This window comes from Monopterus albus, unplaced genomic scaffold (genome assembly GCF_001952655.1).
Source record: "Monopterus albus unplaced genomic scaffold, M_albus_1.0 scaffold278.1, whole genome shotgun sequence".
NCBI lineage: Eukaryota > Metazoa > Chordata > Actinopteri > Synbranchiformes > Synbranchidae > Monopterus > Monopterus albus.
The window spans coordinates 49,566-71,532 of record NW_018128158.1 but is presented as its reverse complement, the minus strand read 5'-3'; the positions used below and the strand labels follow the sequence as shown (position 1 = coordinate 71,532).

The 21,967-nt window shown below is 41.2% G+C and overlaps 2 protein-coding genes across 13 annotated transcripts in view; one reads left to right on the top strand and one right to left on the bottom strand.

Annotated features, from left to right (window-relative positions):
• The window catches only part of cnot10 (CCR4-NOT transcription complex, subunit 10), a 69,455-nt gene extending 60,708 nt beyond the window's left edge, over positions 1-8,747 (top strand). For 4 of the 6 annotated variants that reach the window (XM_020622331.1, XM_020622335.1, XM_020622334.1 and 1 more), the window contains 3 exons: positions 1,826-1,953; positions 2,261-2,336; positions 8,345-8,747. In XM_020622331.1, coding sequence (XP_020477987.1) covers positions 1,826-1,953; positions 2,261-2,336; positions 8,345-8,505 — 365 coding nt within the window. In that variant the 3' untranslated portion in view covers positions 8,506-8,747. The remainder of the gene's footprint in view (positions 1-1,825; positions 1,954-2,260; positions 2,337-8,344) is intronic. The other 2 variants (XM_020622337.1, XM_020622336.1) reach the window with 1 other exon arrangement.
• Positions 8,748-8,844: 97 nt separating this feature from the next.
• Positions 8,845-21,967, bottom strand: part of tcaim (T cell activation inhibitor, mitochondrial) — a 55,242-nt gene continuing 42,119 nt past the window's right edge. For 4 of the 7 annotated variants that reach the window (XM_020622340.1, XM_020622339.1, XM_020622338.1 and 1 more), the window contains one exon: positions 8,845-10,369. In XM_020622340.1, the coding sequence (XP_020477996.1) occupies positions 10,008-10,369 (362 nt within the window). In that variant the 3' untranslated portion in view covers positions 8,845-10,007. Of the gene's footprint in view, positions 10,370-15,901; positions 17,003-21,967 lie in introns of those variants that run through there. The other 3 variants (XM_020622343.1, XM_020622342.1, XM_020622344.1) reach the window with 3 other exon arrangements.

The following is a 21,967-nucleotide window of genomic DNA, read 5'->3' as shown; positions in this document are numbered from 1 at the left end:
ATATTGCTGCATCTGCGCTGCTTAAAGTGCCTTAGATTTTGTGTTGGTTATTTATCTACTTTATATTTCATTTGTATTTTGTGGCATTCATGTGGACGGCAAAGTAAGAATTTCATTGTACAGGGAAACACGTTTCCTAACTGCGCATATGACAAAATAAACACTTTGAACTTAATCATGATTTAGGCCCCCTGGCTCATCATTTGAAGACAACTGTAAAAAACCTAGGGGTAACGTTTGACTGTGACCTAAAATTCAACAAGCAGATCAACTCAGTCGTAAAATCTAGTTTCTTTCATGTCAGGTTGCTAAGTAAAGTCAAGTCATTTCTTTCTTTTAATGACTTTGAGATTGCAATTTATGCTTTTATAACTTCTAGACTTGACTATTGTAATGCATTATATCTTGGTGTTAATCAGTTGTCTGTCTCTAGTTTTCAAATGGTCCAAAATGCTGCTGCTTGTCTTTTAACAGGTTCTAGGAAATTCGACCATATAACTCCGGTACTGGCCTCTCTTCACTGGCATCCAGTTTGTTTTAGAAATCATTTTAAGCTATTGATTTTTGTTTTTAAGGCTCTTAATGGTTTGGCACCGCTTACCTCGCTGAGTTGGTGAGGTGGCACGAACCGACTAGATTACTCAGATCCTCAAGCCAGTTTCTGTTAGAGGTGCCCAGGACCAGATACAAACGCTAGGGTGACCATGCTATTATTGTTGCAGCTCCTAAATTGTGGAATGGTTTACCTTTTAATGTTAGATCCTCTACAGAGTTGACAACTTTTAAATCATTGGTTAAAACATATTTATTCACTTTGGCTTTTAATACATAGTGCTGTCTAATGCTTCCTCCTTTTATCTGTTGATTCTGTGTACTTGGTGTTTTTAATGTTCCTATGTTTTATTTCTCTACTGATAATTTTTACTCTGGATTTGCATTGCTGTGTAAAGTACTTTGGTCAACCAGACATTTTTAAAGTGCTATACAAATAAATTTTGATTGAAAGTTGTGGAGAAGTTTAAAGCAGGATTAGGTTATAAAAACATATCCCAAGCTTTGAACATCTCATGGAGGACTGTTCAATCCATTATCCACATACCATCCCCACCGTGAAACATGGTGGCAGCATCATGCTGTGGGGATGTGTTTCTGCAGCAGGGACAGGGAAGATGGATGGAGCTAAATACAGGGCAATCCTGGAAGAAAATCTGTTAGAAGCTGCAAAAGACTTGGGACTGGTGCAGAGGTTCACCTTCCAGCAGGACAAGAGCTACAATGGAATGGTTTAGATCAAAGCATATTCATGTGTTAGTATGGCCCAGTCAAAGTCCAGACCTAAATCTTATTGAGAATCTGTGGCAAGACTTGAAAATTGCTGTTCACAGGCGCTCTCCAATCTGACTGAACTGGAGCTACTTTGCAAAAAATAATGGGCAAAAATTGATTCTAGATGTGCAAAGCTGGTAGAGACATACCCCAAAAGACTTGCAGCTGTAATTGCAGCAAAAGGTGTGTTGACAAAGTATTCAAGGGGGATTGAATACATATACACACACCACACTTTTCAGATTTTTATTTGTAAAAAATCTTGAACACCTATCATTTTCCTTCCACTTCACAATTATGTGATACTTTGTGTTGGTCTATCACATAAAATCCCAATAAAATACATTTAAGTTTGTGGTTGTAATGTGACAAAATGTGGAAAAGTTCAAGGCGTATGAATACTTTTGCAAGGCACTGTATGTATAAAGACTACTGCAGATATGACTACAATAATTTGTTTTTGCTGTGTGTGTGTGTGTGTGTGTGTGTGTGTTTATAGCAGGGAAGCAGACTCCTCTGTGTTATCCCAGCAGTGTGACATCAGCTCGGGCCATGATGCTCTTCAACCTGGGCAGCGCTTACTGTTTGAGGAGCGAGTATGACAAGGCCCGCAAGTGCTTACATCAGGTAACCATGACAACAGCTACATCACTTGAGCAGACCCTGGCAATGTCTGGAGTTGTGTATATATTCCTTAAATACAGTATTTTAAAGTTGTATTCAGACTGACCATAATCCTGCTTCAGAGCACAGAAACACTGGATAAACTTTTGCTGCAGCTAAATACAGCCTCATATAGCAAAATACAGTAGGCCTATGACCAAGCATAGGTTAGTGGCTCACCCTTAGAGAAAAACAACTGATCATTTTCTTTGAACCCTTACAGTGAAGTAAAAATTTGAAGCTCACCCAGTTGTAATGTGGTTTGTCTTAGGCTGCATCTATGGTGAACACCAAGGAGATTCCACCTGAAGCTATCCTGTTGGGGGTCTACTTAGAGCTACAAAATGGTCAGAGTTCCATCAAATGCATGACACACCCTATATAAAAGCTAAGGAGATTCTTCTCAATGTCGGTTCCTTTCATGTGTCACAGAAGATTAAAAAAAAAAGGAAATTAAAACTTGTATAATAATGATGTTGTTGTGCTAATCGCATGGCTAGGGGCTCTGCTCACCTCTTATTTCTACAGTCAGCTGACCCCTCTCCAATCATTCGAGACTGGTTTCTTTCCATGTCTGTGCAAGGAGGAGAGTGGTAGTAAAATACCTCATTTTATTATCAAATACCCAGGAATTACTTTAAGTAACCTAATATTCCTTAGCTAATTTCACTTGGTGTTTCACTATGAGACAGCCCACTCCTGGAGTGAAAGAGCTCTGCAGAAACTGTAAAACAGAAATGACCCGGGACTTGATAAGTTTGCAGCTTAGACCCATCTATCCCCCACATAGCATGGGGCTAGCGATTGCATTGACTCATTTAACCTAAGTTTAAAAAAATACTGTAAAATACACAAATGTGCATGATTCTGGTGTAATTGGCTCTCAGCTGTGGAGGAAGTTAAGAGCCCTTTCCTTTATATGCCACAGATGTGGCCTCCACAATCCAGGGGGACAGTCTTTGATAGGTTAGTGGTTCAACCTTATGGGTAGGGCCCATGAGACAAACACCTGATCATTTTCTTGAACCCTGCTGTCCTGCCCACATAGAAGTGCTGGGCTTGCACAGGGCATATAATGTGTCAAGCCTGTCTTCCTCCACTGAGAAGAACAGAGCGGGATGGAAAGCCATAATCTCCAGATTGGGACACCTGTGCACTGAATCCATAGCTTTAGGCACAAATGCAGGTTTGGGGTTACACACCTTAGGGAGCCCCGGAGCCAACTGCAAATAAGGATAAGGATAATCGCCTTATCGCCAAGTATGTTACACACAAGGTACAGAACCGAGGCAGCCATCTGCGGCGCCAACTCAACCATCGGGGACGTTCAGTGTCTTGCCCAAGGACAATTCAACGTGTGAACTGCAGGCACTGAGAGATTCGAACCTTCAACCTTCCGGTTGGGAGACAACTGCTCTACCCACCGCACCACTGTTGCCTCCCTCGACAGTAGAGTAAGCGAGACAAAGGGACAATGCCTGTAGATCACACTCACTTTAAGCTGTAATAAAAGATAAAAATAGTGCATTCTTTATAAAGAGAAATTTTATATCCCTTTGATAGTCTCAAAAGGTGGTGAAAGATTTCCTTATAGCATGATCGTAATGTCAAACAAAGAAACCAGGGGCTTAGAAACTGGGAGTTTAGCCCTTCATAAAACCACAAACTAGAGAATGCTAGTTTGCTAGCTGGTTTGTGACTAAAACTCATATGCAATGCTGAAATCATTGCCAGATAGACTTAATTGTGGAAAAAAATGTTCCCCTTCTCCAGCAGCTCCTGAAGGAAACACAGTACCTCCACTACTGAACACTGAAAAAGAATCACCTGTCTAGAATCACACCATATAACCAGAGTTGTGTCCCTCCGCCAACCAGTCAAATTCACAGGAATGGCACAGATGTGAGGTTGCTATGACCTTGACCTTATACAGCTAAAATCTAATCAGTTATACTTGATTCCAAGTGGACATTTGGGTGGAACCCTGAGGACAGCTCGACGTCTGTCACAAATGTGGTGTCAATTGGAGCTTCCAGAGTTGGTCGCGCTGAGGTGATTCCCATAGTGAAACATTAAGTGAGATTAGAAAAAGAAGATTCTTTGAAGATTTGGGAAGTATTGTTCTTATAAGGGGTAGGGTAGGGTAAGGTAGGGTAGAACTTTATTGATCCCACAGTGGGGAAATTCCAGTGTTCCAGCAGCAGTAAGGGACAAAAACAACAGAGAGCAAGCAACAAGACACCATAAGAACAGATATCACACACCGATCTTGATAGACAAATTCAGAAAGCACGGAAAGAAAAAAACACAAAAGAGGACAGAGCTACTGGAACTTGCTGCCGCTCCGTGCGGCGCGTCTTAAAAAACAAATCGAGAATACCCAAAAAACAAGACAGTACTATAAGCTCAAGAGTCACAGGCAAGAATTCACACTTCCAGTCCAGAGATCTTCCAACCCCCAGGCTGCCAAAGCAGCCCGGAAACCCAAAAGACCCCGACCCAAGCATTGCTATACAATATTAATCCTTTCTGGGCTGTCGAACCGTGACGTCACCCGATAAGCAAGCCTTGCAGCTGCTATAACGTTTAGCCAAAACATGAGGAAAAGTCAAGGTGCGTGACTGTTGTTTTCGTGGTGTGTATCTAAAACAATTGGACATAACCTTACACATTAAGACAAATATTAAGACTAGCATTACAGTTGACACTAACAGCTCTTTTCCTGTAACCTTGACCTGCCTGCAGTCTGCACTGCAAGTACATTACTGAAGAGTTAACAGCCTGAGCTAGTCAATCTGTCTCCACTAACATTTCTAGACAACCGATCTCTGAATATCTATCTAACTAGGAAATAACCTAACAGTACAAGCATTTCAGAGAAAACAGCAAACACCACAAGGATCTCTTAAAAACAAATCAAGAATCTTAAAAAACAATTCGAGAATACCCAAAAAAACAAGACAGTACAAGCATTTCAGAGAAAGTCTGGAACGGATATCGCTCTCACTCAAATCACAGACAGGGCAGTCTGTAGTCAGAGGGGGAGGGGCGGAAGTGTATACATTCCTAGCATTAGCATACGGTATGGCCCAGAGTTTTATTGTTCTTTGTGTAGGAGGGTGGCAGAGAGGGGGAGGGAGGCATGGCATGGTTGAGGTCCCCGAGATAAGAATTAGGGCCTGCAGGTGCTGTGTCCGCCGAGACACTGTGCGCCTGCACGCAGCAGCAGAGCTGGCCCGGGGATCAGTGGAGAACCGTCACCACGGACCACAGATCCTGGAATCCTGATGAAGCGCATGCAGGACCTCTCCTCCTGCACACCCGCTACAGCTGCGCCAGTACGGCCATCAGTGGAGAATTGTCCCCCAGCGCCTCACTCCAGCTCCTCTCCCAGTGCTTTGCTCCAGTTCTGCAGACTCGCCCCTCTCATCGCATCCCCATAGGAATCCCCGGCAACTCACAACAAGGAGGTCGACTGTTGGCAAACAGAGCAAACAGTCGGTGCTGCGACACAAGGGTCCCCCCGAGGCAGACTCGAAAGCTCGTAAAAAAGTACAAAACACGATGCAAACGCAATAAAACTTGTATCCCTGGTAGCCTAACTCCACAAGCGTTTACGGAAAAGAGACATAGCAAAAAAAGCAAACACAGAAGCCCAAGGAAACAAAAGAGGCAGAGCTGTTGCTGCCGCTGCGCACGGACATAACAGTACTAAAATCAGGTATGATCCTAAAGGTCAATGTTAGAACTGATCCAGGTACATTTCAGTGGATCGAAAACAGCTAAATTAAAGATGATTAAAATCCAATTTTTTCTTTAATGCATTTTCTTATCAGTCTGCTGGTAGCCATGCTTTGCACTGCGAGCATTACATTCTGTATGCAACTGAAAATTTGTGTGTGAATATGTAAAATCATTTGGTTGCACTGGTGAGTGACAATGACTTTCTGAGCTCTGAAGGTAATTTATCTGTTGTAACAAACTTGAGTTGTTCATTGATTACTATTATACCACGTAACAATACGTTAAGATTGGGGCACCAAGCTTTTTCTCTTGTGAATGAAACGGTAAACATCCAATCACTTATTATTAATGTAATTTCTCAGTGTGGAGTAGGGAATCCTTAGACAGGGACTTCTAAACTACTATAATCTAAATAAAGACAGATGAAATGGAGCACAATAATGGCTGAAATGGACTGAACAGATTAACTAATGAACAGTGATGGTGGAAGGCTTATATTGAGGCATAAACTAGGTTAGACTTTGGATCTAAGCTCTATGACTTAAATCAGCAGTCCCCAACCTTTTTTGTACCACGGACCGGTTTCATGCATGAAAATTTTTCCGCGGACCGGGTAGAGGCGCAGGGGTTCCAATAACAAAAATATTTGTCAGTTCATAGTATGTAATCTGAATGCAACAATTACACTTTATATTAGGCAATTACAATAATTCTACACTATATCAACTCACCATACTGTAGAGTCAGTGGGAGCCCTGGGCTTGTTTCCCTGCAAACGAGATGGTCTCAGCTAGGGATGATGGGAGACAATGACGCACGCAATATGTTCCTTATGTCCAGTCTGCTCCATAATTTTGTCTTGGTTGCTGTCATTGCAGAAAAGCCCGCTTCACAAAGATACGATGCTGGAAATGGTAGCAGGGTTTTCAGTGCTCTTGTGGTGATTTCAGGATATTCTGGCTTGATTTTCATCCAGAACATCGGCAGAGTTGTTGTCTCAAACGTACGGTTAAGGTCACCGTGATTTGCGATCTCCAGCAGCTGATCTCTTGTTGCACAGACATGCAGAGGGGCCTTGGTGCGTGAGAGTCACCTATTGCGATAAACCCGTATTTTAAGTATGACTCCTGATATTGTCTGTTAAAAGAAGCGTTCTTTTTCTTGGAGGTAGTGGGCTCCTCTTCTGGCTCCTCAGTTGGCCTTTTCCCCTTTGAAAAGAAACTCTTCAAAGGCGTTTGTTTTTTACTCATTTTTGCTAGTTTGCGGGGTTATTTTTTTAGTAATGTATCGTGTGACGTGACCGACACGCATCTTGACGTGTCAAGGGGCACAGGTGGATGATACGCCGGAGAAAATCCCGTCGTTTTTCATAATAAATCATCTTCCAGACTCTAAAAATCAATGCAATGGAAATTATATAAATTATTTATTCTTTCTGTTACGGCCCGGTAACAAATGCCTCACGGACCTGTACCGGGCCACGGCCCAGTGGTTGGGGACCACTGACTTAAATGACAATTTGGAAAGGAAAAGAATCAAGTTTCTGGAAGTTATGGAATTTTAAAATAGACATCAGCTTAGACACAAGAGAGTACTTAGCTTTCAGCTGTTGAGCATGCTGAGGTTGCATGAGGCCTGGGTGGAGGTGTGGTCAGGCTTTCAAGGTCTTTGGGCTCAGCATGGACACTTCCCTGGTCTGTGGGCTTAAAGAAGGATCCCTGGTTGCCCTCTTTTTGCAGTGTGTCTTCTCCCCAGATCTGGGTGCCATTCAGCTGATGGCTGGGCTGGAGGTCCACCTTCTGTGTGGCTTTTTGGGTTGTGTTGAGCTAATCAAGTCTAGTTTAACATTGATCTCCACTTAGTCTGATGGCATTTACTATGGCTTAAAACACAGTTTGGGTGAAGTCAAATTTAGTTTAGACTTCGTCTTCTAAAACTTTGGCCGGGTTTTAAAATTTTAAAACTTAACTTCAGTTGGGTGTTGTCTTGCCTGTTTACAAATAAGAGGAAAACTGAAAAATCCAAGTAACAAAAATTATTAGACAAATATTACTTGTAGTGATGCTAGCATTCGACAAAAATGTAATTAAATGCAAAAACATGGAAAAATGTGAACAACAGACAGGAGGAGCTTGCTTTCTGCAAAAAAGAAAATGGAATTCATGCATTCTGGTAGAATCTTCTCACTTTTAGCCAACACTGTCATTTTTATCAGGTAAACTGACAAACATCACCAACGGCAGATATGACCTGTGACAAATTTAAGTTGATTCAGATAACAAGAAAATATCAAACCTGTCTGTTGATGGGTTTGTGGGCTCACCGCAGCTGCTAATGCATTATTACTAAAATCATCATTATTAAAAATAGAAAAAAAATGAATAGCAGTTGTGGCATGATACTGATATCAGCACTGATCATGCCAAGAAGTACTCATTGAATACTCTAAATACTGAAAGTAGTCTCACCTTTGTCTATTGATGCTTGAATTAGCTTCCAAATGAGTTCAGCTGATCTGAATGATGTGGTTTATAACCTAAGGTTCCTTTGGTATGTGACTGAGAGGTTAAAATCAGGAGATAGATGCTTAATTTGTGTTAAATATCCTCAGGAAATACCCAACTGGCCCTGCAGATCATCAAACGGAATCAGCTCCTGCCCACTGCAGTGCAGAAGGTCTCTCCAGACTCCCGCAAGAAGGTACTCCAGCCCTTCCAGTCTGTCCAGGCCATCCAGCTGCCCTCATCCTTCACACAAGTACAGCGCAAATGAGGCTATGCAGACACCTCTTATCCTTCACTCCATACAACGCCACACACACACACACACACACACCCCTGAGGAGCTTTGATATAAGCTACTTCCCCTCAGCCTCAGGAGCTGTATGAATTGCAAATGCAGCTGCTGAGACAGAACCTCAGCTGCAGTGGTGTCCATGGACTTGAGACCAGCTCACTTTTTTCCATGTGACTAACATGCTGTCTGAATAAGTGTAATAAATTTTATTTACTGTATCAAACGTGTGACTTGAATATCTACTTGCTAGGTGGGCTGTGAAACCCACAAGATGGTGTTGATGTTGGTCACAGTTTATGTAAGCAGGGCATTTTGCTCTGTATGTACAAGAAACAAGCACTGACTCTTTTCTATGCCAAGCCTCAGCTGTGTTGTTACAGCATCCACACTATGCTCTTCTGTTCTTTATTGTGTGGATGCTGTAACATCCACACTGTTTTCCTCTTATTTATTATTATTCTGATTTCTTCCGTACGTAAATGGTGTAGGTGTCTGCATAGGAAACCTGACACAGATCACTTGGATTTGTGTGGTTTACCTGGTAGCCATGAGAAGGGCCTGCTTCTTCATTGTGACATACTCATCTTCCAATGTCAGCATACGATACCTTTGACAACCCTGTAGGCACTTTTACCTCTGTACAGCTCTGAGGACTGTCTGCTGGTTCACCTGTTGCTGTACGCTGAAGGTCATTCATCCTCTGCCAGCAGATTCACAGCTTCTGACTTGTTACCCTTCAGTGCCGTTATGTTCAAAGATCAAAAATATATACCCTTTGTCTGAAATTGACAGCTATTTATTGGAGATGTAATTACAATCACACAAAATCATAAATACAAACTGCTTGCTTTGTAAAACTTATTTCAATTCTGCCAGAAGAATTAAACTCCACAGAAAACAATTTAGTTGAAATATTTTTCTCCTACTCACAAGTTACCACAACCAAACTCTTATCTGTCCTTATCCTCAAATGTTTCGACTTACCAGCAGAACAACCAGCAACCAAATCTTATAATGGTTGTATTTTCAATGTTAGACGCAATGTGCATTCCCTAAACCCCTTATATACACATTTGTGTAAAGTCTTGTATTCAAAATCAACACCACCATTCTCGTAGTCGGGTATCTGGTGAGATGATGCTTTGCAGGATTCCACTGGGTGTTGATCAATAACGCTGTGTCTGCAGACAGGCATCCTCCACTCCAAATAAATCCAGGTCCTCCTTACTTTTTTGTTTTTATTTAAGATTACAACAGCAAAATACATACATTGACTTTTTGAAATAGCATGAATGAATACAGATATTTGATGTCAGATCAAACCTTTGAGTATAAACCTGGACAAGCCTGGAATGACCAACAGCAACATCTACAGTGCTCTTATTTTTCGGGTCCAATTCTGTATTCTTTTTATACATTTCTCTTTTCTCAAGAATAAAATATGAATTTGTGTTATGGTGAGCACTCACAGAAGCGAGTCAGTGAACAGGCTGGACCCAGATGGCAGGTGCAATACTGATCACAAACTTTACTGCACTGAGAAAACAAGTTATGAAGATAACAGTCAATATGGAAATATCCGCCAGAGGAGGCAGAGCTCGAGGGGTCCACAGATGGGGAGCTGGAGGTGGCAATGCAGGGCAGATGGAGGAACCGAAGATAAGCTGAGACAGGTGATTATAGCCAGCGAACTCAGGTGGGGTAGAGCGGAGATGGCTGGGCCCGAGGAAGATGAAAGATGAATGGCAGCAGGTCACACAGGCAGAGGCTGAACGGAGAGAGTCAGAGGTGCAGATCGCTGGAGTAATGACGGGAAACCAGTATAGGCAGAAGCCAGGACCTGTAACAGAAAATCAGAAGAGAAGAAAGAGAGAGAAGGGAGAGAGGCAGGTGGCATAGAGCGAACCTGACAACCTGTACATCTGTATTCACTTCAATGCCACACTTCTGCCTTAACATTTGTGTTTATGAAACTCAAAATGTTTCAGTTTTTGGTGAGAATCTCATAAATGTATGAATTCTATTATATGTTCATTATTGAGGTCATAGTTAAAGGTGGTGTTGTAAGTTAAAAGACGTCCCTTCGGGACAAATAAAACGGATTAAACACCAAAGGCCTGTTTAAAAAGGTGAGTTTTTAAAGTTGACTTAAACACCGCTAGCTTGGTTATGGATCGAAGCTCTAGCGGTAAAGAATTCCAGAGTCTAGGGCCATACACAGCAAAAGAGCGGTCGCCCCATTTTTTTTTTTATATCGAGACCGTGGGACAACCAGGGACAAGTGCTCTGAGGAGCGCACAGCTCTGCGCGGAGCATAGATAAATAGCAGATCCGACAGATACGGCGGAGCGAGGCCATATATAGCCTTAAAGACAAATAGCAACATTGATAGTTAAAAGTCTCAGCCACAGCCCTGATCTGCTTATCAAAATTAAAGCCGCTATCAAATATCACTCCAAGGTTTTATCTCTGAGTGAGGGGGCTGAAGCACCTAAACTGGATACAACCGTGGCTGGATTGGGGATAATAATATATTCATTCTTGCTCATTTAAATGAAATGAAATAGGAGAAACCACGAAGTCCATACTATAATCTGTATTTGCACCAGCTCCATGTGAAAATGACATCTGTCTGAATTTGTAGAGCACATCTCATGAAAGTAGCAGCACCATTTAAATGTTTTAACACAAAATATAAATGAGTATATAGGGTTACAGTCAGACGTGCCACATAAGAAACATGGTCTTCAACATGTGTCCATGCATATTTTATATTTTATTGTGTCAGCTTGAAACCATACAACCATGTAGTGTAGTCGAACAGGAATGTGCATGGCGAATCAAATCCCAATCCATGAACCAATAAGCGACACGTCTTGACTGCACTTCAATTTCTTGACCACTAGATGTCCTACTGGAGCACTGTGTCATTGAGGCCTCGAGTAATGAACCATTTGTGTGAACACTGTGTCGAAGCTTCAACAAGGCCTCATCGGCCATCACTAACTAAGAGTCAGACATTTGCTAGTAGCATCTGTTAATCATGGCCTGCATGCACATTACCTCATTACCTTATGCAGGAGTGTGGCTTGTGCTGTAGCCAGCAGAAATGATGTTATGGGAGAGAGCAATAAGTTAGCTGTTTCAACTCCCATTTACCACTTATGCTGCCATGTGAATTACTCTGTGCTCTTACCTTTAGCGCTGCATTATGTTTATCTATTAAACCTTCAGTTAACATGGTACCATTAGCTTAGCGGTTGACATTAACAACGTTGCTAACGAGCTAACTCTTATCTCGTTAATGAGCTCACAAGTAGTTCCGTCTTTGCCATGTCAGAAGGGTTAAATTTGCCCTGAGTTACATATAAGCAAGTAGCCGGTTGTATGTCTTTTAAACCACCTAAGTTGTATTTTTACCGTTAAAAAAATTTTAAGTGCACTCACCCAAAAACACCGAAGACTGACAGACAACTCACGCTAATACGGTTCAGCTGTGTAATGGCTGCATTCAGGGGCACTCGGAAATCCCAGCATCATGGTTGCATTCAGGGGCACTCGGAAATTCCCGCTTCGGGAGTCGCAAAAGTTGTATTCAGTGACTTCTATACCTGAAATGCATTACTTCAAACGCTCAACCTATCTATCATACTATTACTCAGTTGTGCATATTGAATATAAATAATGCACATAATAATGCTCCCTTCATGAAACACTTCAGCACTTAGTTCTAAAATGTGCTTCAGTGAAACTACAGCCGATGTTGTTGCCATTCTCTGAACCTTGTGGATTGTGTACCACTCCTCTGTTTCAAATTGTGTGCTCTTTCTATGTACACTAGGTCAGTGTTTCTCAACTGGTGCCACCCTGGGACCCACTTTGCCACCCACTTGTCAAGTCGCGACCCACCAGTACAGGATTTCAAATAAATTAATTAAATTATAAAGCTTTTTTTTAAAAACATAGTCAGTACAGCCTTTGTGTCAGATTTTTTTGTCTGCATTGAGGAAATGTTACTCAAAAATAAAAATAAACAACTGCTGCATAACACAACATAAATACAAGTCGAATAACACAACAGGGTGCAGTATATGTATAAAACTGAATGCAGAACTGCAAACAACATGATAATACTTTATAGTCTCTTTTCACTTAACATGTAAGCAAGATTTTATTTTACAGTGAACTAACGAGATAGCTGTAGTTGTCCTTTAGTTTTGACAAGAGTTTCAATGTCTGGGCTGATAATAGACAGCTACTCTCATATCATGAATATACAAAGGCATGAAATCAACAATCAGCCATCTCTGATGTAAAATAGCTCAGAGGTGTATCATGAATCTTCAATTGGTAGGCATACAGAGCACAGCACTGTGGTACAATTTCCCAATGTCACCAAGGAGCTGAGTCGAGTACTGAGTACACTGTATGTGTACTACATTTTCTGTGCACCTTCTATTGTGATTATGTACGCATCATAGATTGCAGGGGCTAAAGGGAATTTGTGAGGTTGAGGAGCTAGTTGGAGGGGGTTCCACTGTTTTCATAGTTCTTCAACAGAGAGGAGTTCTAATGAAACTGTAGACACTGCAGTCTATGGATGTGGATTATTCAGAGTAATAATGGAAAAAGGGATCTCAGTTTTCTAATTGTCAACCAACCACCCCCCCACCCCCCAAACACACAAATACAGAAATATTGCCAGTGGATTTTTTTTTTAAAAGTTAAAAATATTTTTTCAATTTATGGTTCATTACTGCCCGCCAGTTTAAGTGTCAGTTTCCCATGCTTTCAGTAATGCCAGTGCAAATGCACATTTTATTATATTTGAGCAGCATTAGTAAAAACTGCCTGTAATAATTCATTCCACACACCAGAACAAATATTGTGGTTCTCCAGAGGAAACAATATTTGACCTTTTGCTGAAAATAAAAATGAAGTGGCAGCTCTGATGCTGCTTGTCTTGAATTTCACTGTAGAAATTGTGAATATGTGATGGCTCACTTCTTCACTGTGCAGAAAACATTTAAGTTAATAAGCCCATTGTCAGTTCACAGGATCACATTAAAAGATTTAAATAATTGATGAAGTTACCCTACCTGTGCCACATTAACCAGGATGTGGCTCATGTAGTGATCCTGTTGCATCGCAAGATTTTATAAGTCTACGTTGACAATTTGCACAATATAAAAAAAAAAGAAGAAATAATGGGGCTAGATGCAGCAAAACTGTTATCATTTTTATATGAATAAGTGGTTCTTTTCAAATGTAAAGCGTAGGTTAATTTATATTTTGTATTACTGTAATCATTTTTATATGAATACATGGTTGTGGAACAAATCATCTGTGTTTCCATCATTTCTTATGGGGAAATTTGTTTGATATACGAGTGCTTTGGATTACGAGCACATTGCCGGAACAAATTATACACGCAATCCAAGGTTCCACTGTATTTCATAAAATCAGAGAAAAAAAGAGATTCTGCATTTGTTTTGTCAGTATGAAGCAGAAATATCAAGACTATTAAAGTTAGCACCGCTGTAATGCTGAAAACGACAAAGCTGAGCTCTGTTTCCTGGAACTCAAATGGCAGCTGTGGTGGCTCTGGCCCAGTTTAACCCCCAACTGCATGGGATTGTAATGTTTTCAAACAGACCTGCAAGTGATGCACAAGAGTCATCCTTCATCCTATTAATTTTTTTCTATTCGCTGCGTAGACTCTTATCTTTAGGGTAAGGTAGGGTAGAACTTCATTGATCCCACAGTGGGGAAATTCCAGTGTTCCAGCAGCAGTAAGGGACAAAACAGCTTGACACCATAGAATAAACACCATACACATATCTTGAGAAAACAAGATCCAGGTACCTAAAAACCAGACTAAAATATAGTATGTATGAAACAATCAAGAACAAGAATAGACCTTCCACAGTTTGTCCCTCAGACACAAGTCAAAAAAGAATAGTATTGTGAGGAATCAAGAAAAACAACCAGGAAATCAAGGACAAGAATATTACTCCTATAATTAATCCCGCAATGGGGGAAATACCTGTATTTCAGCCGTAAGGATCTCTGAGGAACTACTCAGAAATACCTAAAGCAGGGCAATGTACAGTATTTGAGAGAGATCAGGAACAATATATGCACATGAGCCTATTTACAATGCATTTCATCCCCAGGAACTGAATATTGCACCTCAGTCGACTATTGCATAGTCCCTCATAATTTCACATATCTTATCACTGCAGTGATGTATTGTACAGTCTGATAGCTGTGGGAAGAATGACCTATGGTAATGCTAGTTCTTGCACTGGGGATGTAACAGTACTGTGCTAAAAGAACTGTTCAGAGCCTCCACTGTGTGGTGCAGGGGGTGGGAGGGATTATGCATGATGGATGTTAGTTTTGCCAGCATCCTTCTGTCCGCCACCTCCTGGATGGAATCCAGAGGGCAGCCCAGGACAGAACCAGCTCTCTTAACCAGCTTATTAAGTCTCTTTCTGTCCCTGTCCGTGCTACCTCCTGCCCAACCCACAACAGCATAAAAAACTGCAGATGTCACCACAGTATCATAAAATGTCCGAAGTGCCCCGTGCACACCAAAGGACCTCAGTCTCCTCAAAAAGTGGAGGCGGCTCTGGCCCTTCCTGTACAGGGCATCTGTGTTGTTGGTCCAATCCAGCTTATTGTTGAGGTGGACACCCAGGTATTTAAAGGTGTCCACAATCACAATATCTGAGCCCTGAAAGCTCACCGACGTGAGTGATGGTGATTTCCACCGGAGTTCAATCACCATCTCTTTCGTCTTGCTGCTGTTCAGGGCCAGATGATTTTTCTCACACCACTTCACAAAGTCGGTAACAACTCCCCTAACAGGGCCACTTCTTTCCTAAATGCAAGAATCCTCACTGAACTTCACCGTCTGCTGACCTGCTGCAAGATACATGTTTTAGAAGTTATATTATACACAGTGTATTGGATCAGTCTAGTTATTTTGTGTATATTTTAAAATTAGATGGATTTCTATATTTTGTAATTACTATTATAATTTTTTGATGCACTTGATGCCCAATGTACAGTGTGTGACGTGTGTACATAGCGGCAGGTCTGAGTCATGCTCAGGTGATAGCCGAGGCATTCTGCGGCCTCCTCTATGCAACTCCAATTTTGTGCATCTAGTAAGAGGTGCCTCTATATTTTTTTCCACCCCTGCTACATACATAAGAGGGTAAGAATATTAGGAACACCTCTAAATATAATGTAGTCCAGTACACCACCACCTTTTACTACAACCTCAATAATAAACTTATTGAATTTATACATTTATGACATTTTCATTCAAAAATTGAAACATTTTTAGCTTCATAAACAGATGTTAAGGCAGAAGTGCTGCATTGAAATACATACAATTGTACAGGTGTACCTAATAAAGTGGCCAGTCAGTGTATTTCAAAAAACTGAAAGGGCTTCATCCTTCGAAGAAACCCATCATCATACATTTTATGCTAGATGTCCCTAATCAGTCCTTGGTTCTCTTTAAACAGCATTCATAACATACACAAAAGATGTTGGGTGTCAAATCCAAATTGTAATTTGAAAGACAAATGTAAAAAGTCTGTTAATGTTGCTGGAACATCTGGTGAAGTGATGATTACAACATTTACCATTATAATTACATGGATTATTGTTATAGCCTGACTTATAGATGAAGACTTTCTCAGTGCATTCCACACCACAACAGTAAATACTGTCTTTGTCCAACCATGTGCATGGCAAGGCTTTATATTTCCACTCTGCCCCTGGTTCCCAATGTTTTTGGCATGTGACTGTTGCAAAACAACCAATGTTTACCCTCATCCCTTATCACAGTTCAACCAAAGAATATATATACATATACAATATCTTTTTTTATCTTGAAAAGGTCAAATAAAAAAAGCCAGCATTTGACAAACATGATTTAATGTGGCAGAAATGTTTCTTGCCATTCTTCGGAATCATTTTGTGACCCCCTAAATCATGCCAAAACCCCAGGCTGGAAGCCACTGACCAATCAATTCTTTGCCTTTTTCAGCTAGAGGACAAGGTGATTATTACTGGATAAGCCCATACTGGGCAGCTTGAATGTATCATTGTTGTCTCCCAAAGTTTCCACTAATCTGTTGTGATCACTTGACATTCAATTAAAAATGTGTAGTTGTTGCCTGAATAACAAACAGCTGAAATACTGACTGAAAATGATGTCACTCCAGCTCAGCTTTTCCAGTCCCATGGGACACACAGGTCCCCGTCCTGCATGACTGAGTAGAAGTGAGACACACATATGTGAAGGCCCTGCATGATGGGGGAGGGTTGCTCCACCAGCCTTTTACAGCACAGGATCATTTGACTGGAGCTGACACTGGGGTCCTTGGACAGACTCCTCAGAGACAAACTCTGGAGACACAGTTTCACCAAAGCTGCCTCCTCCACCTGCAGCCTGGACACAGAAAAGGAAGTAGGAATTTTAAGAAAAAGCTCATAAACCAATATGTGTGGTGAACAAATCATTTTCCTGCCTGATGTTTTTGTCCTTTGAGCCATCCTCCAAAAAGCACACTCCAAAATTAATCTTTCAGTGTTTCACTCAATTCTATGCTGAGTATCTGTGAATTTATTTATCTATTTTTATCCCATTGTATACACTGTGTCTGTATCAAGCAGTTTCCTTTGAAATACATGTTCCTGTGAACTGACTGGTGCAGGACATAGTGGATGGGCTTGTGCAAGTTTTCCATGCTTGTGGCTTGGGAAAACAGCCAGCCCAAGTCTTTATGGGGTCTGAAGCAAAATTTGATTTGGGGGCTTCCATCACCTCTTCGCCACCAGAACTATTAATTATTGTCAATGCAAAATCATTCATACACATGCTGTAAATCTAACACACCTACTATCAATTTTATTATCTGTAGCTGTTTGTTTACATCATATCATTATTTGCCCAGCATGTTTTTACCATTTTGGATTCTAATATTAAAAGGCAGCAAACTCACAAGAGTGGTAGTAAGTGCTAAATTCTAAGTGATGTACTAAAAGTGGTGTACTGAAAAGTGACAAAATAAACCAGCAGACAATGCATTTATTGTAAACATGTTAAACAGTTTAACTGCTTTTGGTTTACAAAAAGTACAGGAAAACAGTCAACTGCAATTAAAGTCAAATATATAAACAGTTCTCAGTAAAGTTTCCTTCTTATATAAAAATGCAAATGTAAAAAAGCAGACAAAAGTAAATAAATACTTAAATTACATAAAATAAATCATTTTATATTAATATTTTTGTTAAGCTTTATTTTAGTGAATGCTGGTTTAAATAATTTAATGAGTTGCATATTTTATTTATTGGTAATTAGGCCTGATTTAAAACATTATTTTGCATGTGTAGATTGGGGAACTATAGTGTACACCTTGCTGGTCATTAAATTAATATTTAGATTGGTGGAGTACTAACAGGACTTTTAAGAGTGAAGTAATGAAAGGGAGATTGATTTTCTGTTGTCCTGTGGTTAGGATGGACATTAAACTATTCATATGAACACGGTGAAGGCAAAAGAAATCTGTGTGTCTGTGTTTATCAATAACTCGTGTGGAGATGTACCGACTGTTTATAAGCACTGTTCGCCAGAAGTGGAGTTTTTATTGCTGAAATGCCGGCCCTACTATCTAGCAAGAGAGCATATGTGGGAAAAGTAGATGTCCTTGATGAGGTTTTTTTTGGACCCCCCCGCAATACTTTGTTTGCTTCCTACATTTAGTTTGGTGTTAGTCTAAAAGTAACGAAAGTCAGCATGTAAAGGCATGCAGTAGCAGTGGTGTCACTTGGTGGCGTTCGCTGGTTTTGAGCATGGTTTTTTTTTTTGGAGTGGAGGCCTCTCGTAGAAAGAGAGATGTGTGTGTGTGATGGTGAACATGTCTGAGTTTAAATAAACGTGTTGTGTGTCACTGGAAAAAGGACAATAAAATCCACTGAAAACCAACAAAAAGCTTCTTCTTCTTCAAAAGTGCAACACATAGTGTTGTGTTTCTGGTTCCTGTGTACAGTACTCCACAATGTCATCAGCGCACTAGAGACAGCTCACCCCGACGCTGTTTTTATCATGGCAGGCGACTTTAACCAGTGCAATCTACGGACTGTACTTCCCAAATATTACCAATATGTGAACATTCCCACCTGTGATAATACACTGGATCATGTCTACAATAACATACGAGATGCGTACAGGGCTGCACCTCGCCCCCACCTCAGAGGCTTGGACCACATTTCTTTCTTCCTGTATCCAGCTTACAAACAAACCCTGTCACCAAACAAGTTGGACCCCAGAGACTGAAGGCACTGTTTTCCTCGGACAGACTGGGATGTGTTTAAAACTGCAGCCACCTTGGAGGTCTTTTCTGTCAGCGTACAGGACTATGCTGAGTATGTGACATCAGCATTTATTTTGACAACATCGTGCCCACTGTACAGGTCAGGAAATTCCCCAACCAGAAGCCCTGGATAAACAGTCAGGTGCGCCACATGCTGCGTGCTAGCTCTCATGCATTCAGTTCAGGCAATGAGACACAGCACAAAGCTGCGAAGTACGGACTGAGGAAAGCCACCACAGCGGCCAAGAGGCAGTACAGGGAGAAGCTGAATGGCTTCTATTCTACTGCTGACTCCGGAGAGATGTGGCAAGGCCTGCAGCACATCACAGACTACAGGACCACGACCAGCATCATCAGCTCCACAGACAGCCTGTCAGATGACCTCAACACCTTCTACACCCGCTTTGAGACCTCCAGCCACAGCACAGAGAGGAGGCACGCACTCACCTGGACCTTCTTTCCCTCTGCCATCAGACTCCTAAACTGCTGACAGGAGTTTACAATCAGGACTTACTTCATGTAATTCCGCCTGTACTGTTTACATTCCAAGTTTGAACATGCACATTTTGCACATTCATAATTGCACACTCACTGCGTCTGTTGCACATACAGCTCCGACATAGCATACATTCTCTCTTTATTATATTCTTTATATTTTTTTATTAGAATTGTTTCCACTTGCTGTTTTTAAGTGCCATTAGATTTTGTGTATTATTTATCTACCTTACATTTCACTTTGTATTGTTTGGCATTAATTGTGGACAGCAAAGTAAGAATTTCATTGTACAGGGAAACGTGTTTCCTTATCGTGCACATGACAATAAACACTTTCATTTGACTTGAAAACAGCATAGGGGAGAGCATACATCCCTGGGGGGTGCCTGTGCTGATTGTCCGGGTGCTGGATGTGGCTTTCCCAGCTCAGTGAGCTGGGTCAGTTTGGAGTGGAGGATGTCCAGGATGATGGTGTTGAACGCCGAGCTGAAGTCCACAAAGAGGGCTTGTGCATAGGTTACAGGATGTAATGCAGTGCCATGTTGACTGCATCATCCACTGACCAGGGGGTCCAGCAGAGGGTCTGCAATGTCTTTCAGGTGGGCCAACACCAGTCTCTCAAAGGACTTCATAACTACAGATGTCAGGGCGACAGGTCTGTATTCATTCAGTCTGACATCTAACAATTCTTCTTTGGTGAAAGTAATCCGGAATGGGTTGCAAAAGACGAAGAAAACAAGGAAAAACAACAAGCACAGTAGAGCACACATAACCAAGGCAGCCATAGTCAGCGCCAATTTGCACAGTTCTTGCTATGCTGCTTTCCAGGGCACCCATGTAAAGAGGTTGGTAACCTCAAATGAATTTCCCCTGGTAAAATATTGGTTAAATAAATAAATAAATAAAATACATTTTCAGCCATGTAACTAGTTAATACCAAATTGCCAATCCTTGAGTTTGAATTATGCACCTTTAGATTTGTTAGAAACTTTGATTGTCCTATATTAGGACTAAATATTTACAATCACCATTTTCTTCTTAGAAAATCCTTATACTATTATGGCATGAACTATTGCGTAAGACTTGGGCACCACCACAGAAAAGCATGCCATGGGCGCTTTAATTTCAGCTGTAGTTCCCTCTGTTGCAGCAATGCTGTCACACACCAGTCATACAAACATTTGTCCAAAAACAGATTGTTGATTGATAGGTCATTCCTGTTGACAGATTACATTTCAGTTTGAGCAGTTTGAGACCAAGTTGCCACTCTGTTTTTTTTAGTGCACCATTGTTTTTACATTAATTCTGTTATGTCACCTTTTTTTACATTCATTTGGCTTAGGTGGGTGTAAATCTAAAGTGAACTCAGTTGAACTGAACTTGCATTGCTTTAAAATGAACTGACTTGAAATAAGGGGGCAAAAAAAAACCAAACCTGTAGTGAACTCTGTTTTTTGTCGTTCATATTATCTGTTGGAGTTTTGTGTGAAATTATGCTTTATTTTAATGTGCTTAAATATATGAGAATATTATCTTTGGCAACTGTGTATACTTTCTGTCTAAGGTCACTTAATGTGTATATTTAGTCCCCATGCCAATGTTATCTCACAAGTGTACAGCGCAACGAACCACAACAGCATAAATTAATTTGAACTTCTCAGAATCAGAATCTGCTTTATTGGCCAGGTGTGTTGGACACACAAGGAATTTGACTCTGTTACATCGGCTCTCAATGTGCAAACAGTAAACCAGCATAAGGCTGTGTAATATAACAAAAATAAGCAGTATTTACAAGCAACAGAAAGCGCAAACAATGCAGAATAAGCAGTATAAACAGACAGTAACAATGCAGACAACAAGGGAATGTTCATTGAAATGAGATAAATAGGGATAAAACAGAGTACTTAAGAACTGGAGACCTGTACAAGTCTGTATAATCTGTACAATGTATATACACAGGTATTGCACTGAGGTTTACTGTCCAATCATATGGTCATTGGTTAAGTGTTCATCAGAGTGACAGCCAGGGGGAAGAAACTCTCCCTGTGCCTGAGGGGTCAGCAGTGATCCTCTCCGCCCTCCTTTTGACCCGTGCGATGTACAGGTCCTCGATGGAGGGCAGGCTCACACCAATGATCTTTTCTGCAGTCCTGACTGTCCGCTGAAGTCTGTACTTGTCCTGTTTAGTTGCTGAGCCAAACCAGATAGTGATGGAGGTGCAGAGAACAGACTCGATGATTCCTCTGTAGAACTGTATCAGCAGCTCCCGGGGCAGGTCGAACTTCCTGAGCTGGTGCAGGAAGTACATCCTCTGCTGTGCCTTCTTGGTGATGGTCCTGATGTTGGACGTCCACTTCAGGTCCTGGGAGATAGTGGAGCCCAGGAACTTGTAGGACTTTACTGCTGATACAGTGCTGCCAAGGATGGCAGGGTTTTTCCTAAAGCCCACTGTCATTTCCACTGTTTTGAGTGTGTTCAGCTTCAGGTTGTTGCAGCTACACCACAGGACCACCTGCTCAACCTCCCGTCTGTAGGCTGACTCGTCA